Below are 17896 nucleotides of genomic sequence, written 5' to 3' on the forward strand. Positions count from 1 at the left end.
CTCTTTTTTCCACTCCCTAAAAAATAAGTGGGATTATCCGACTGGGCCGCCATGTCTAGTCGGGGGGTGCCCCTCCCAAGGGGAAGACACCGCGGAGACCACACCTCGCCCAAAGAGAGGGGGCGATATTTAAGTGGAAAAATACATCACATGGTCTTTCCAACCATGTGGAGAGTCTTCAAGGTAGATCCTACCCAACGGGGGAGGAGTTACTACAAACATGGAGACTGGGGCAGAGGGGCTCTGCCCAAGGAAGACGCAGTTTGCCAACAGGGAAACGAATTAGCGGAAGATATATATCGCATGGGGTTAGCCTTACAGGGAACTGCCACATGCGGTGCACCTACCCCAGAACAGGACTCTTAGTTAGCACGTATACTGGGCCTGCATGAGTCTCTCCGAAAACTCGACTGCCACAGGGCTCGGAGGAAGTCAACCTGGGAACAAAGCTTGTGAACACTACTGGGAATTAATAGCGCACGTCTTCAGCTCAAAAGGAGGGGGAAGGCGCTATGTTCAAGCGATACACCCAGCCGTCTATCCCGGACTTATCCGCTTGTATTGCGTGCCACTACCTGGGACGAAACCGGTTCCACCCAGAGGTTGTAGAACCTTGCAAAGGTGTTGGGTGTTGCCCAGCCTGCTGCTCTGCAAATGTCTGTTAGAGAGGCACCCCTGGCCAGGGCCCAGGAAGCCGCTACACCCCTGGTAGAATGGGCTCATAGCCCTACCGGGGGCAGCATGTCCTGGGCGTGATATGCCATAGTTATGGCATCAATGAGCCAGTGGGCGATCCTCTGCTTGGAGACAGCGCTTCCTTTCCGCTGTGCACCAAAGCAGACAAAGAGCTGCTCAGAGATCCTAAAGCTCTGTGTGCGATCCAAATAGATGCGTAAAGCGCGCACCGGACACAGCAACGACAGGGCTGGGTCTGCCTCCTCCTGGGGCAGCGCTTGCAGGTTCACCACCTGGTCCCTAAAAGGGGTGGTGGGAACCTTGGACACATACTGAGGCTTCTGCGTCCGACTGGACAAGCCCGCTCTCCGATGCTGTGCTCGAGAGCTCATCATCTTCGCGGGCTCCGAACAAGAAGCCAGACGAGCCGTGAGACGAGCCGGCGAATTCATCCGGAAGCTGACTGGGGCAGACGAGCATGCTGGGGAATGGGAGGTCCGCGGGGTCCCATTGGGGTCCGCTAATCGCACCCAGTGCTAGCCGCGCTGGCCTCATACACGTAACCCTTTCTTATCAAAGCAAGCTGCAACCGCAACGTTGCCATGGTCATGTTCTCGCAATGAGAACATGAACCATCCACAAACGCTGCTTCCGTGTGGGTTGCGCCCAGACACGAAAGACAGCGATCATGACCATCCGAAGTTGAGAGATAACAATGCAACCAGGAATAACACACAATCGGAAAGGCATCTTTAAAAAGACGTGTCATTAAAAAGATGTTCCGTGTGTGCCGCTCTTTTAGAGAAATATATACTCTTTTAGAGGAAAAAAGCTCTTTCAGAAAATATACTCTCTTGTTTTCTGCTGAAGCGCCCAGGGGCGTTCTCTGCAGTGCACCAGTGCAGAGGAAGGAGAAGCCGCTGAAATGCGCCGTCAGATCCAGCAGAGGTGAATGAACAGAAGAATTGAGCTCAATGAGCATGACCGTTCGGCTCCGAAGAGAAAATCTGAATGAGTGGTTGCATACCAGCTCCTTTTATACCCGTGTGTCCAGGGCAGTGGCATGCAAATACCACTCACCAATTTTCATTGGCCTTTTATCAAAGACCAGAGGTGTCTCGGGCTCCCAAGAGTGACCCCTAGTGTCACTACATCGACACAACGTCGAGTGAGTGACAGATAGGGAACTGGTGTCGAGCGGGTAGAGTTCAATGAAGCTGTCAGCTGAGGACATTTTAGGTGTCTATTTCTCAAACTAGAGACTCTGATGTACTTGTCCTCCTGTTTAGTTGTACATCTGGCCTTCCACATCTCTTTCAGTCCTTGTTAGAGCCAGTTGTCCTTTGTCTTTGAAGAGTGTAGTGTACACCTTTGTATGAAATCTTCAGGTTTTTGGCAATTTCAAGCATTGTATAGCCTTCATTCCTCAAAACAATGATTGACGTACAAGTTTCTAGAAAAAGTTTCTTTTTTTTGCCATTTTTGACCTAATATTGACCTTAAGACATGCCAGAATATTGCATACTGTGGCAACTCAAACACAAACACAAAGACAATGTTAAGCTTCATTTAACGAACCAAATAGCTTTCAACTGTGTTTGATATAATGGCAAGTGATTTTCTAGTACCAAATCAGCAATGTATCATGATTACTCAAGGATAAGGTGTTGGAGTGATGGCTGCTGGAAATGGGGCCTGTCTAGATTTGATCAAAAATGACATTTTTTAAATAGTGATGGTGCTTTTTTTTACATCAGTAATGTCCTGACTGTACTTTGTGATCAGTTCAATGACAGTTTGATGAATTAAAGTAACAATTTCCTTCCAAAACAGAAAAATCTGTACATTATTCCATACTTTTGGACACCAGTGTATACTGAATATATATAACACTTTGCTCATAAGAACACATTTCTTGATTTTTTATACAGATTCAAAGTCTTTTTGGTTTAAATAGTATCTTTGAAACTCATAGATAAAAGCAAGAGTTGGCTTAAAACCGCCAAAGAAGGTAAAATGGTCTTGTTTTTATTTCTGATTGAGTATTTCTGTTCTTTTTAATTGTAAGATAATAATAATAGTAAGTATTATTTTTATTTTTTTACACAATTATTTATTCTATGTAGTGCTTTGTTCATTGTGTATTTAATGTGGCAAAAAACAAAACAAAACAAAACAAAAACAATACGCATTTTGTTGTTCAGTCAAAGGTCTGGTTACCGGTCTGGTCCTGTATTTTGCACTATCTACCAGCAGATAGAAGCAGAGAGTCATTTAAAGCATTCATTTCTGTTTTGTAGAAGAAAAACGAGACCATTTCAAATACTGAGATAAAGAAGAGAGATAACTGTTTAAATTCTGTGCAAGCATCACATCATGTTTGTTCCCCTGTGCGCTCAGTCAAAGGTTCACATTTCACTCTCTCTCTCTCTCTCTCTCTCTCACACACACACACACACACACACACGCACACACACACACAAATAACATGTAACACACACACACACACACAAATAACATGTAACACACACACACACACACACACATCCACTAATAACATGTAACACACACACACACACACATCCACTAATAACATGTAACACTGGTCTGACCTGCTACTGCTTCTGCACTTCAAAAATATCAGAAATGTAGCCTGTTTTTCAAGTTGCTGCTGAATTTAAAGTGATGAGAATGTGATTAGTGATTTTACATTGTAGATTTAAATAAAGTTTCTTTATTTACTCCACAATGATACATCATAGAAATTGTTAAAGTAAATGTAGTAAGCGATGTTTTGGCAATAAAGTTTAAAGTATTTTAATCCTATTAAATTCATGTTTACAGTTTTTGTGAATTTGCAGTGTGTAGAATGCAATGCGATCTAACGTCTGAACATGTGCTTTATAATAAGCAGAATTTACAAATGTATTGAAAAAGTAAGTGAACCCATGGATTTAATAACTGGTCAATCCTCCTTTGTCAGCAATAACCTCAACCAACCGTTTCCAGTAGCTGTGGATTAGACCTGCACAACGTTCAGAAGGAATTTTGGACCATTCTTCCTTACAGAACTGCTTCAGCTCAGACATATTCTTAGGATGTCTGGTGTGAACGGCTCTCTTGAGGTCATTCCACAGCATCTCTATTGGGTTAAGGTCTGGGCTCTGACTGGACCACTCCAAAAGGTGGATTTTCGTTTTTTGAAGCCGTTCTGTAGTGGATTTACTTTGATGTTTAGGGTCATTGTCCTGCTGCATCACTCAACTTCTACTGAGCTTCAGCTGGCGCACAGCCACCCTGAAATTATCCTGTAGGATATCTTGATAAACTTGGGAATTCATTTTTCCCTCGAAGATGGCAAACGGTCCAGGCCTCGAAACAGCAAAGTAGCTCACACAAAGAGCATACACGAAACACAAGACAGACAGGGGACGATAATGCCATCATCCCGGAATGGCCTCCGTGGCCGTGAGCACAGGCAGTGACAGGGAAACAGCTTCCGTGGCTGTGAATACCGACATGGACTGGGGAACAGCCTCCGTGGCTGTGAGGACAGGCCAGACAGGGGACGATAATGCCACGGTCCCATCAGACAGAAACCCAACCTGGCAAGGTGACAGGACCATGACACATGGTCTACGTCAGCAGATGTTTCTTGTGAATAACAAATTCAAAATGTTTGAGTGCTTTTTTAATTCAAAGTAGCTCTAACCCACACCTCCAATCTTGTTTCATTAATTGGATAACTGGTTCCCTATCTGTCACTCACTCGAAGTTGTGTCGATGTAGTGACACTAGGGGTCACTCTTGGGAGCCCGAGACACCTCTGGTCTTTGATAAAAGGCCAATGAAAATTGCCGAGTGGTATTTGCATGCCACTCCCCCGGACATACGGGTATAAAAGGAGCTGGTATGCAACCACTCATTCAGATTTTCTCTTCGGAGCCGAACGGTCATGCTCACTGAGCTGAATACTACTGTTCATTCACCTCTGCTGGATCTGACGGCGCATTTCAGCGGCTTCTCCCCCCTCTGCACTGGTGCACTGCAGAGAATGCCCCTGGGCGCTTCGGCAGAAATAAAAGAGTATATTTCTCTAAAAGAGTATATTTCTCTAAAAGAGCGGCACACACGGAACGTCTTTTTAAAGACGCGTCTTTTTAAAGATGCTTTTCCGATTGTGTGTTATTCCTGGTTGCGCTCATTATCTCTCGCCTTCTGACGGTCACGATCACTGTCTTTCGTGTCTGGGCACTGCTCACGCAGAGACAGCGTTCGTGGATGGTCATGTTCTCATTGCAAGAATATGTCCATGGCAACGTTGCGGTTGCGGCTCGCCTTCGTAAGAAAGCGAGCCACCCCAGAGGCTCCCGCCTCGGTCCTTTTACCCACAGGTATGAGGCCAGCGCGGCTAGCACTGGGGGCAATTTGGGGACCCCAATGGGATCCCCCCGCGGACCTCCCATCCCCCGGCATGCTCGTCTGCCCCGATCGGGCTTCCGGATGAGTTCGCCGGCTTGTCTCACGGCGAGTTCGACCTCTTATTCAGAGCCCGCGAAAGTGATGAGCTCTCAAGCGCAGCATCGGAGAGTGGGCTCGTTCAGTCGGAAGCCTCAGCTGGGCTCCTCCCTTTGGGGTCGATTGCCCAGTCACAGGCTGACGCGGAGATGATGACATGCTTTCCCAGGCAGCCGCGAGCGTTGGCTAGAGTGGAACTCACTGCTCATCCCTGAACCCTCATGGCTCGGTGATTGGTTCCTGGGCTCGCGGCGCCGCTCAAAGCCAGGCCCCGCCCCCGTTCCTTTCTTCCCGGAAGTGCATGAAGAGCTGACAAGGTCACGGAAGGCACTTTTTACTGCCCGGTCCCGATCTTTTCAGCTTCCCCGCCCTCACTACCCTCGATGGTTGGACGGCCAAGGGCTATTCGGCAGTCCCCAGGTGGATAAAGGCGTTCGCGGTGCACCTATGCCCACAGAGCGCCGCCACCTGGCGCGGGTGCCCAAAGCCCCAGTCCAAGGCCTGTAGGTTTACGTCGACTCTGACGACCAAGGCCTACGGTGCCGCTGGACAAGCCACCTCCGCCCTGCAAGCCATGGCTCTCCTGCAAGTCTGCCGAGGCTCTAAAGGAACTGCACGAGGGTAGTTCCGCCCCAGGATTGATGCAGGAACTGCGCTCGGTGACCGAGCAACGGAAGTCACAGCGCGGTCTCTCGGGCGGACGATGGCCACACTAGTGGTCCAGGAGCGCCACCTTTGGATCAACCTTGTCAAGATGGGTGAGGCCGACAAGACACGATTCCTTGCTGCCCCCATTTCCCAGGCGGGCCTATTCGGCAACACCGTCGAGGACTTTGCCCAGCAGTTTTCAATGGTAGAGCAGTAGATGGATGCTAGCCGGCATATCCTGCCCCGGTGCGGCTTAAGATCCCGCACCCCGTCTACTCATCGCCAAGGGCGTCCCCCTGCGGTGACTGCACCAGCTCTGCCACCATCTGGCACCCGCGCCCAGACCTCTGGAATCTCCATGTCTGGCCCCTGGATGGGACTGCAGTAGTAGACACAATCACTCATGTCAGGGCCCCCTCTACGAGGCACCCGTATGCCTTTAAGTGGCGTCTGTTCGCTAAGTGGTGTTCTTCCCGTCGGGAAGATCCCCAGAGAGATCAGTGCTTTCCTTCTTGCAGGAGAGGTTGGAAGGGAGGCTGTCCCCTTCCACCTTGAAGGTGTAAATTGCCGCCATAGCAGCACACCATGACGCAGTCAACGATAAGTCCTTAGGGAAGCACGACCTGATCATCAGGTTCCTAAGAGGCGCCAGGAGGCTGAATCCCTCCAGACCACACCTCGTTCCCTCATCGGACCTCTGTAGTTCTTCAGGGTCTACAGAGAGCCCCCTTTGAGCCTTTGCAGTCAGCCAAGCTTAAGGCACTCTCCTTGAAGACTGCCCTCCTGACTGCGCTCACTTCCATCAAGAGGGTAGGTGACCTGCAAGCGTTCTTTGTCAGCGAAACGTGCCTGGAGTTCGGTCCAGGTTACTCTCACATGATCCTGAGACCTGACCGGGCTATGTGCCCAAGGTTCCCACCACCCCTTTATGGACCAGGTGGTGAAGCTGCAAGCACTGCCCCAGGAGGAGGCAGACCCAGCCCTGTCGTCGCTGTGTCCGGTGCGCGCTTTACTCATCTATTTGGATCGCACGCAGAGCTTTAGAATCTCTGAGCAGCTCTTTGTCTGCTTTGGTGCACAGCAGAAAGGAAGCACTGTTTCCAAGCAGAGGATCGCCCACTGGCTCATTGATGCCATAACTATGGCATATGTCGCCTAGGACATGCCGCCCCCGGTATGGCTACCAGCCCATTTTACCAGGGGTGTAGCGGTCCCTGGGCCCTGGCCAGGGGTGCCTCTCTAACAGACATTTGCAGAGCAGCAGGCTGGGCAACACCCAACACCTGTGCAAGGTTCTACAACCTCCAGGTGGAACCGGTTTCGTCCCAGGTAGTGGCACGCAACACAAACGGATAAGCCCGGGTGTACCCCGGGTGATAGCTGGCCGGGTGTATCGCTTGCACAGAGCGCCTTCCACCTCCCTTGGAGCTGAAGACGTGCGGCATTAATTCCCAGTAGTGTTCACAAACTTTGTTCCCTGGTTGACTTCCTCCGAGCCCTGTGGCAGTCGAGTTTTTGGAGAGACTCACTGCTGGCCCAGTACATGCTCTAAGAGCCCTGTTCTGGGGTAGGTGCTCCGCATGTGGCGGTTCCCTGTAAGGCTAACTCCATGCGATATATATCTTCAGCTAGTTCGTTTCCCTGCTGGCAAACTGCGTCTTCCTTGGGCAGAGCCCCTCTGCCCCAGTCTCCATGTTTGTAGTAACTCCTCCCCCATTGGGCAGGATCTACCTTGAAGGCTCTCCACATGGTTGGAAAGACCGTGTGACGTATTCTTCCACTTAAATATCCCCCCCCTCTTTGGGCGAGGTGTGATCTCCACGGTGTCTTCCCCTTGGGAGGGACACCCCCCGACTAGACCTGGCGGCCCAGTCGGATAATCCCTCTTCTTTTTTAGGGAGTGGAAAAAGAGAAGGGGAAAAGAGGCCACGACTGAGTTAAGCCTGTCTCTATCTTTGGGTAGTCGACTTGTCCCCAAAAAGGGCCGTTCGACACTCATAACTATGTTGGGGGAGGTTACATGTCGACCTGGTGTGCTGGCTATGAGGCACACAGCAGTCTGCCCACCACACACCACCAGTTCACATAACACAGTTCAACCAGTTGTGGCATTTCGTATAGGGACCCCTAGTGTCACTACATCGACACAACGTCGAGTGAGTGACAGATAGGAAACGTCATGGTTACTGGTGTAACCTCCATTCCCTGATGGAGGGAACAAGACGTTGTGTCCCTCCTGCCACAACGCTGAACTATCCGCTGAAGTGGCCGGACCTTATATCGGCTCCTCAGCATAAAACCTGAATGAGTGGTTGCATACCAGCTCCTTTTATACCCGTATGTCCGGGGGAGTGGCATGCAAATACCACTCGGCAATTTTCATTGGCCTTTTATCAAAGACCAGAGGTGTCTCGGGCTCCCAAGAGTGACCCCTAGTGTCACTACATCGACACAACGTCGAGTGAGTGACAGATAGGGAACCGGTGTTGAGCGGGTAGAGTTCAATGAAGCTGTCAGCTTAGGAGCCGATATAAGGTCTGGCCATTTCAGCGGATAGTTCAGCATTGTGGCAGGAGGGACACAACGTCTCATTCCCTCCATCAGGTAACGAAGGTTACACCAGTAACCATGACGTTTTCCAACTACTGACTCTAATTAGCTTTTGTTGACATCATTAGCTTAGGGGTTCACATACTTTTTCCAACCTATATTGTGAATGTTTGAATGATGTATACAGTATGTACAAGAACAATACAATAATTTGTGTGTTATTGGTTAAAACAGATTGTGTTTGTTCATTATTGTAACTTAGATGTAGATTAATCCAGATTTAAAAACAAATTCATACATAAATACAGGTAATTCCAAAGGATTAACATACATTTTCTTGCCACTGTATATAGTGAAAGTGGTTCTTAACTGAAAAAGACTTTGAAAAACTTTTATTAATAATGTGTCATAAACAAAAGCGTTCTCCTCTTCCTCACTGCTGCTGTAGTAATACTGCAGCTTCTCCCCAGGTATCTTATCATCCAGTGTTATCATGACTACACACTTAACCAAAGGTGTGAGAAAGGGAGTTGTTAGTCTCTTATGGGAATTGCACATCACACTGAGAAGTGTCAAAACCAGAGGTTTAACATCACACATCACATTAAGTAGTGTCAAAATAAGACATCTTGTTGGGGGGAGTTCAAGTGGGTGCCATACAAGCTAAAACCGCTGTTGCCTGATGGTAAAATAAAATCTGGGCCGCGATCACACTAAGGCAGCATTCGTGGATGGTTTGTGTTCTCATTGTGAAAACATGACCATGGCAACGTTGTGGTCGTGGCTTTCCTTCCTCTGGGGGAAAACCACTCCAGCCTCCCCCCACGCTGCGCCTTCTACCTACGGGTACGAGGCCGGCCTGGCTGGCACTGGAGGTGATTTGGGGATTTCAATGGGTGCGGTCTCACCGGGTAATTCCCCACGGACCTCCCGTTTACCAGCATGCTCGTCTGCCCCCATCGAGTTCCGAGATGAGACCAGCTCACCTCATGGGCAGCTTAACATCTCTTTCAGGGCTCGTGAGCAGGAAGAGTCCTCGATTGCTGCGTCGGAGAGCGCACTGGCGATGTTGGACGCCGAGGACTCGACTTGGCTGCCACCTTCGGGTCTGACCGCCCAGTCAGAGCTGATCGCCATGCTTGCCCGGGCCACCGCGAGTGTCGGGTTGGACTGGAAGCCTCCACCCTCCCCTGAGCCCGCACGGCTAGATGACTGGTTCCTGGACTCGGGGCGCCCTTCCCTGGTCCCTTTCTTCCCGGAAGTGCACGATGAACTGACGAGGTCGTGGACCTTTTTCTGACCTGACTTCCCAGTTTGTCTGCTCTCACTACCCTCAATGGCGGGGTGGCCCACGGGTACGCAGAGATCCCTCAGGTGGATAAGGCGGTTGCGGTGCATCTCTGCCCGCAAAACGCCGCCACCTGGCAGGATCGTCCGGCGCTCCCCTCCAGGGCCTGTTTGACTACGTCTTCTCTGGCTACTAAAGCCTACAGTGCCGCTGGAAAGGCCGCCTCCACCCTGCATGCCATGGCCCTCCTGCAAGTACACCAGGCCAAGGCACAGAAAGAGCTGCACGTGGGTATTCCTGATCCCGATGTGATGCAGGAGCTGCGCTCGGCGACCGACCTCTCAGTGGCGCAGTGGATGGTAAGTCCTTAGGGAAGCACGACCTGATCATCAGGTTCCTGAGAGGAGCCCGAAGGCTGAATCCTCCTAGGCCACGCCTCTTTCCCTTATGGGATCTCTCCGTGGTTCTCCTGGGCCTTCGGAGAGCCCCGTTTGAGCCGCTAGAGTCAGACTATATTTTAAATTTAAATTGTAAATTTGTGGTATTTTTATGGTTGAATGTAAAAGGCTAGAAATGTTTTTCCTTGATTAATATCTAACCATTTACATATGGGGGACATGTATTTTTTTCCTTATATACAAACTTCTCATAGAGGCCCCTGTCAATCAGAAATATACTTTCCTGTGTGATGAATGAGTTCCACCTGTGTGCCACACCGGTCTCATGTTCCAATGAGGGGCGGCAGGAGTATTTGAGGAAAGGAGAGAGCAGCAGATGAGAGAGAGACACACAAAACTGTCTGTCTGTGTGTCAGTGTCGTTAGTGTAATGCTGAAAAGCAGCATAAAGTGTCACATTAAAGAGTCTTACGTGTTTGTCAAGCCGGTCCCAGCTTCCTCCTTGCCCATCTTGTGAACTTTATTACCATAATGTTGCCTAAAATGATTATTAAAATCAAATAATAATTTTAACATCCTTTTTGTTTTTGGTTATCATATACACTGTAAAAAAAGATATATTTTGAATACTTAATATTAAGTTGTTAAATAGATTTATATAGTTTTTATTACAAATAGAGCACAAATAAACCATTGCCTTTAATGATAAAAACAAATAAGACAAATCACTATTAAAAGAAAAAAACAACCACGTGTAGGGCTTTATTGGTTGTTTAGATCAGTGTTACTATCAGAAATAATTAATAATTATTTCTTTAGTTATTAATTAATATTTAAATTAATTAATTGAATCTAACTCATGAAAACCTCGTATGGGGCTCCAGTAAATGTAGTGCGCTACGTTTAGGAGCAAGTTTGGTTATTAGCAATAATTAATAATTATCAAAGATAATTATTAATTATTAAAATCAATAGAACATTGATGAGAATCAATGTTAGCTTTTTTTAATCCTTTAAATCAACAATTATCAAAGATAATCGTTAATTGTTAACATCGATGAAACATTAATTAAAATTAACACTAGCTTATTAATCATTCAGATTCAACAATCATCAAAGATAATGATCAATTATCAAAAGTCAACAGAATATTAATAAGGATTAACATTGATGGGGCACCACCCTGGAATCAGGGACTAATAACCAGATAGTATAACAGTCTCAATATTAGATTGTTTTCTTAGGAAAATCGACATCCGAAGAATATCGATTTTCGGGAAAAAAACAATGAATGAAGGCTTGAATCTGAGCACTGACATCCCGTCAGCATGACACAGGTGTATGCAAAACAAACCAAAACACTTCTCTTTGTTATATAAACAAAGTTGATTTATGCAGTAACATCAATTAATAATTAATACAATGCAGTCAATAAACTTCCGACTTACAACTACAAACTAAACAGTGACATGATTAGATATGGAAATCAAAATAATCCTATAACACATGAGGGTGTGTGTTTGTGAGGGGTCGCGCATGTGTGTGTGTGTGTGTGTGGTTAGTACGAGAGAGAGAGACAATAAAGTGATGGCCCTAAAGCCAATTTCGTGATCGTGGGAGAGAAAGCAGCTGTTAGTTTATCACTCAGAGACGCGGTGGACGGCTCGTAAAAGTCCCGCGTTCTTTGACTCTTTAATGGATAAACTCAGTTGCCGGTCTCACCCGCGATGGCGAAAATGCACAACAATCCAATTTGGTTGGACCACAATACAGCAAAACAAATTCGTGATAATTAATACCCTGAGTATTAATAATGAGCGGACATGATGGTCCGTAAACTGTACAAGTAAAAAACCTTGAAACACAAGAAAAACACACTATAATATTCTATCTCTGCCCAGACGTAAACCTCTTACTTGAATCGCATGAGGACAGAATGTGTGTTCATCCGTCCTTTAATTCCAACCCGGTTCCTTGAGGCTCGTGTGATGACGGGAGGCCGTTTCCTCGCTCTGTCGGCAGGCTGGCAGAGAAATCAGAAATGTCAACTTGACTGAAGATGGAAGAGAAATCTTTAATCTCTTCACTTCTGCAGGCAAACGGATGAAGATGTGAATTGCTCAGCGGTCTCCTTCGGATCCGTTAGAGTGCTCGGTTGAACACAGAGTAATCTCAACTCGTCCAGCGAGATGGAAATTGTATGGCCACAGTTTCAAGTCGGACGTTACTTCCTTATGCCACGAGGAGAGCAGCGATGAGCTACGTCTATACTCGGCGAACAAAGTTGCTGGAAGCAAATCCTGGAAGCATTTCAGAGGTATTTCTACTCCTGATGATGTCATGGTTTGAGGGACGTTCTGTTGTGTGCCTCATCCAATAGGAGTTGAGAGTTCAATCCTTTAGTGAGCAAGGCTTCATGGGATTTGCAGTCTGTTTTGGACTCTCTTTGTTTGATTTTGGCGGGACTTTTATCAGTATAATTTATGACCTGGTATGTGGGGGCTTGAGTTACACGACTGTGTAAGGCCTGCCTTTGTATTCTATCTGAATACATGAGGCCCAACACACAGTTTCTTTGATAAAAAAAAAATAGTTTTTTTAATTGCTTTGTTATTATTTTCACAAGTAAGTGCTTCATTTTAAAACTCTTAGTACAAAACTCAAAACTGATCACATTTGTAACAAAGCTTGTCATTCTTTCAAAATCTGCACTTATGCTTTTATTACTGCTGAACATGTTTTCTTTCCACATAATCATTGTTTCAAAACACAAGATTATTGTAAAATACAACGAGAACATTTGGTTTGATCCCCAAAACTCAACAGTATGATCTTCTTTTAATTTAGTATTTTTAACAATTCATTAATTCAATAGCAAACAATTCAAGATACATGTTTCAAATCCCCTTTGGTGCTGAATAAAAGGAGTTACTCTACTGTAATAGTGGACATTACACTGACATTATCTAACCAAATGGACAAAATCCATTATAATGGCTAACATATTTAACCAACAAGTAAAATATATGATCAAAGAAAACATCAGAAGTCATTTACGTAAAAAAGTGTTCATTAACGTGAAGGTGCATATATCAAAAATATGTAAATATTTCCAGCTGAATATAATAAACATTACAGGCAACAAATGACAGTAAAATTCAAAGCAATCCCTTCAGAAATCTGCCTGTTTTTTCAAATGTTAATTGATTACCATTTTGTTTACATTTTGTAATTATAACAGAACACAGTTCATTTGTATTTGAGATAAATAGCACTGTATGCTGCTGCTCCACAACCCAAATTAGAGTAGAAGGAATTGTTGCGCTCAAACAAGACTTGTAGAAATTCAGGTGTTTACAGACTCATTTGTTTTAGATTGTGTCTGCACACTGAATTACATATCTATCATATATATATATATTATGTCAGCACTGAAGAAAGCTATGGGCTGAAACATTTGCTCTATGGTCTATTTTAACTTACACACTACCATTTTTTTAATATGTTTGTCATTCAGTGTGCGAACAACATCTTGTTGGTTTAGACTATTCAAATTAGGCATGTAACAGGTGTATATTTATCCTTGAAATCACAAAAAAAAAAAAAAAATGCTCAAGGAATAAAGAAATATGACCAGACTACATTAAATACCCCTTGATATGCAATGAGGATAAACACAACATGGTTTGTTCCAAAAACATGTTTTGTGCAGTGAACTTCCCTTTTTGCGGCCAAGCATGAACATTAAGTTACGGTTCCTTTTTTTTCCTATTATTATTGCTTTGGTACTATTTTCACAAGTAAGTGGCAATTTTTCAAAACTCTTAGTACTAATCTCACAACAGATCATCAAAAATGCACTTTTCAACATAGTTTAAATTAAAATCAAAAAGGAAACTTTTCACTACATGTAATAAGTTTTTCATCTATATATTATTTTCATCACAGTCAAACTCTTCGATTGCATCTGTTCTCGTTCAGTTTAATACATTTGTTTTTCATTTAATCCAGCTGACTTTAATGGTTAATCAATGAATCATTTTGATCTATTTCAACTGATCTGATTATTGTGTTGTTGATAGGGTATCAGTTACAGTAATTGCTGTAAGAGCTTTCAGTCATGATAAACCAAACAAAATAATCCCAAATTATTAATAATTTATTCCACCTGGTAATCACAATTGGTTACCATATACAGTACATACAGTATGTAAGGAGAACTGTGTTTTTTTTTTTTTTTTACATAAATGACCTGATATTTTCTTTGATCATATATTTTACTTGTTGGATAAATATGTTTATGTTGCATTATTACGGATTTTGTCCATTTGGTTAGATAATGTCAGTGTAATGTCCACTGTGTATATTACAGTAGAGTAACTTCTTTTATTCAGCACCAAAGGGGATTTGAAACATGTATCTTGTGAAAATAATAAAAAAAAGCAATTAAAAAAACTCTATAAAGACAAGCCTAATAATAATTAAATAAATTCAAAGTAGCCTAATATTAATAACTTTCAGAGAACAATTTCATTACTATATTGGGTTGCCACTTGATCTGAAATAAAAGCAGCTGAGAAACACTGGACTACAGGACATTTACAAACATTAAGACAACTGTGTTTAAATTATAGATTAGGGGAAGTATTTGATCATAATATTAATTCAAAGTCATCTGAATCTTTAAATATAAATTAAATATAAATGATATTTACTTTTTTTATAAAGTCCTGTTTTTTAACATTACATAAAAAAAGAAATAAAAAAACATCTGCTTGAATGTGACTGTAATTTTAAATTCATTTCTTAGAGAGTTTCTAGTTGAGTCTATGTAAGATTTATTTATTTCTTAATTTATTTCATTTCACAATATATCATAAAAGATTTTAAAGTGTAAATTAACAATAATTGCTTCAGCGCTCAGAAAAGACAGAACAACGCAGAGACCTTCAAAGTTCCACTCCGGAACGAATAGAAAATTAGCCCTTTTTACAATTCTAAAGCAACTTTGTGTATTATGTTTTTAATTCGTAACTTGTGTGCCTAAATAATGTAATGCATTTCAATTTTCAATATTCTTATTTTTTTATATAAAGATATTATTTATAATTATTTAATCATTATATATTGAATTATTGTTATCTGAAGGGCTTTCTCAGCAAATATTTATGTATGCGACTAATTGCTATTGATTTGATTAATTTATGACTTTTGTGCGTCGCGTCACTTTGGTGGTAAGCTGTGAAGACCACAGCTTACCACCAAAACAGAATGTGCAGATTTTTTGTAATTATATGCCTTACCAAATAGAGCCTGTTTGTTGCTGATCTTTCCTTTCATGAGGAACTTAACTCAAACTTTTTTGATAGAAAAAATTGTAAGAAAATATTGCATCAGTAAAAAAAAAAAAAAGTATGGTAAAAGAAATAAAACATGTCAAATGTACAAAATCTATATTTCTTGAAGAAGTTCGGGGAATAAACAAACCTATTCGGTTAAACTGTATTAGAAAAAGAGGGTGCTATGTGAAAAAAATGTGTCTATCAATTGGAAAACTGAATATCCACAAATCTTGAAAATGTGTTTTTAAAATATTCAATATCATAACCAAATATGTTTTTTTCTATACTTTCATTATATTATATAATCTAAAGTTCTTCTTGCTCTTTGTTCCCTCGGCTCCACTGCGGTCCTTTTCATCGGCTTTGCCGGGGTCCCTCGTCCCTCCAGCTCCTCCTTGGTCTGTCGGTCACCTGGCTCTGCCTTGGCTCTCCGATCCTCTGGCTGCGCTTTTATTGTCAGTCTTGCAACTGCTTTTGTTTTACAAATGCACAAAAAACACTACAAATGTTGCAAGACTAACTTTTTGAGCCTTTCAAAGACCTATGAGCATGCAACATCTAGCTACTCAAAATGTTCACATTGGCACTGCACTGGGTGTAACTCTTCATTTCAGAGTAAATGAAACTTACAGTACAGATTTCCTATAAACAGGATGTGATATGCTCAATCTTTTGATAAGACACCCAACGGTTCAAAGTGCAGCACTGGTTTTACAAGAATTTCATGGTTAAGAACTTGGAGCAGAATAGTTGTGCTGTATGTAGTTACATTTCAAGATGATTACTTATATTTATTGTATACAGTATTAAGTTGTTTAAAACATCGCACTAGTTTACTTGATTTTAAGGGTGCAGTAGGATACATTCCACCTAAATACAAGTTACATTGCATGATTTATGAATAAAAGAAGACTTCTGTTTTAATTGATTACATAAATTATGCAAAGTCATGTTTGACTTAAACCTGTAAGTTCCTTATGAAGTAATTCTCCCCTTAGTTTATCTAGGTCTAAGTTTCTATTCCTAAAATACACCCCTATATATTTAATTATGATCTTTCATTCTATTGTATGTTTCATTTCCTCATCAAGACCCAACCCCTGTCATCAGCTATAAATTGCCCCCTGAAATATGCACAGTGTTAGTTCATTCTCCTCTTCACCAAAGATGGATCAACAAGTCTCTTTTGTGCTGCTTTTCATTCTTTTCACTGGAGGTATAAAAACATCTAGGAGTATTTAATGCTAGTCTATTTAATTATTGGTACGCATACAGAGGTCATTGAATGTCTTTCTCTCTCTCTCTAGGATACTCTCTACAATGTAACTTGTGCATACAAAACCTTACGGGTTCTTGCGAAGAAACTACAGTAACATGCCCCAGTGGATTTTCCCAGTGTATGAGTTCAAAATTCAAAATAACTGGTAAGTTCAGTATGATGGAGTGGACATTTACTGTTATAATTTAACTTGTCACATAACTGCTACTCTTTTACTGGGCAGAAATAAAAACTGCAAGCACAGAATATTTACCAGATTTGTTTTATGATTTCTGACTATTTCATGAAGTACAGTAGGATCCAAAAATCTGAGACCACATTGAAAATCTGTGATTTCAAATCTAACTTAAACCTGTAAATAAACAGACAGTTTTAGGATAAAAAAATTAAAAACAAATTAAAAAAAATAAAAAACATTATGACATAAAATAAACAAGAAATATTAAGATTCTGCACAATCTACTTAAGTTTAAGTTACTAAACCAGTGTAAGAACATTTGTGACATTAAATTTAACGTTGTACAAAAAGGTCATATTTCCATGATTCCATTGAAGCACACAAGTACAATCATGCTGGAATAACATGGATCATCAGGTTTTGCACAAACTTGTGTAATCCATGCCAGCTCAAGTGCATGCTGTCATTGAAGCAAAAGGGAGAAATACCAAATACTAATTTTGAAACCCATGTTAAATTTACACAAATTGACATAAATTGTATTAAATTAGAAAATGCTAAATAAAAGCATTTTCGCAATGATCTCAGACATCTGGACCTCACTTTTTGTAATTGCACGTTTTTATGTCTTAAACAGTATTATTGCCAGTGTTGGGTTAGTTACTCAAAATAAGTAATCCAATAAAAATGTATTCTCTAAAATGTAAGCAGATTACTTTACCTATTACTTTAACTAAAAAGTAATCACACTACTAATTATTCTACTATTAAGTTACTTTCTAAATCACTTTTCCTAGAAATTTTTTAGGTAGGCTTGGGATCAATGCCGTTTTCATGTATCGATAATCGGAAAATTTACCCGATGATTATCAATATAGATCAGGATTTTTTCAGATAAAAATAGGGCTGCTTGTTGCACAATAGTCTTTATCTTTGGTAAAGTGTGAGCGGCAGGGTTAATTAAAGTGGGTTGCGCATCTGGTGGACAACATGATGCATTCTGAAATAGTTCCATAATAAT

The 17896-nt window shown here is 42.6% G+C and overlaps 2 protein-coding genes across 5 annotated transcripts in view; both read left to right on the forward strand.

The window, feature by feature from the left end:
* LOC127428673 (urinary protein 1-like) overlaps nucleotides 1-17896 on the forward strand; it is a 226678-nt gene that overhangs the window by 9122 nt on the left and 199660 nt on the right. The window lies entirely within an intron of this gene.
* Nucleotides 13823-17896, forward strand: part of LOC127428671 (urokinase plasminogen activator surface receptor-like) — a 10946-nt gene continuing 6872 nt past the window's right edge. Inside the window, exons 1-4 of the mRNA XM_051677178.1 lie at nucleotides 13823-13876; nucleotides 15807-15873; nucleotides 16510-16634; nucleotides 16726-16842. Of these exons, the coding sequence (XP_051533138.1) occupies nucleotides 16550-16634; nucleotides 16726-16842 (202 nt within the window). The 5' untranslated portion in view covers nucleotides 13823-13876; nucleotides 15807-15873; nucleotides 16510-16549. The remainder of the gene's footprint in view (nucleotides 13877-15806; nucleotides 15874-16509; nucleotides 16635-16725; nucleotides 16843-17896) is intronic.

This window comes from Myxocyprinus asiaticus, chromosome 38 (assembly GCF_019703515.2).
Source record: "Myxocyprinus asiaticus isolate MX2 ecotype Aquarium Trade chromosome 38, UBuf_Myxa_2, whole genome shotgun sequence".
Taxonomy (NCBI): domain Eukaryota; kingdom Metazoa; phylum Chordata; class Actinopteri; order Cypriniformes; family Catostomidae; genus Myxocyprinus; species Myxocyprinus asiaticus.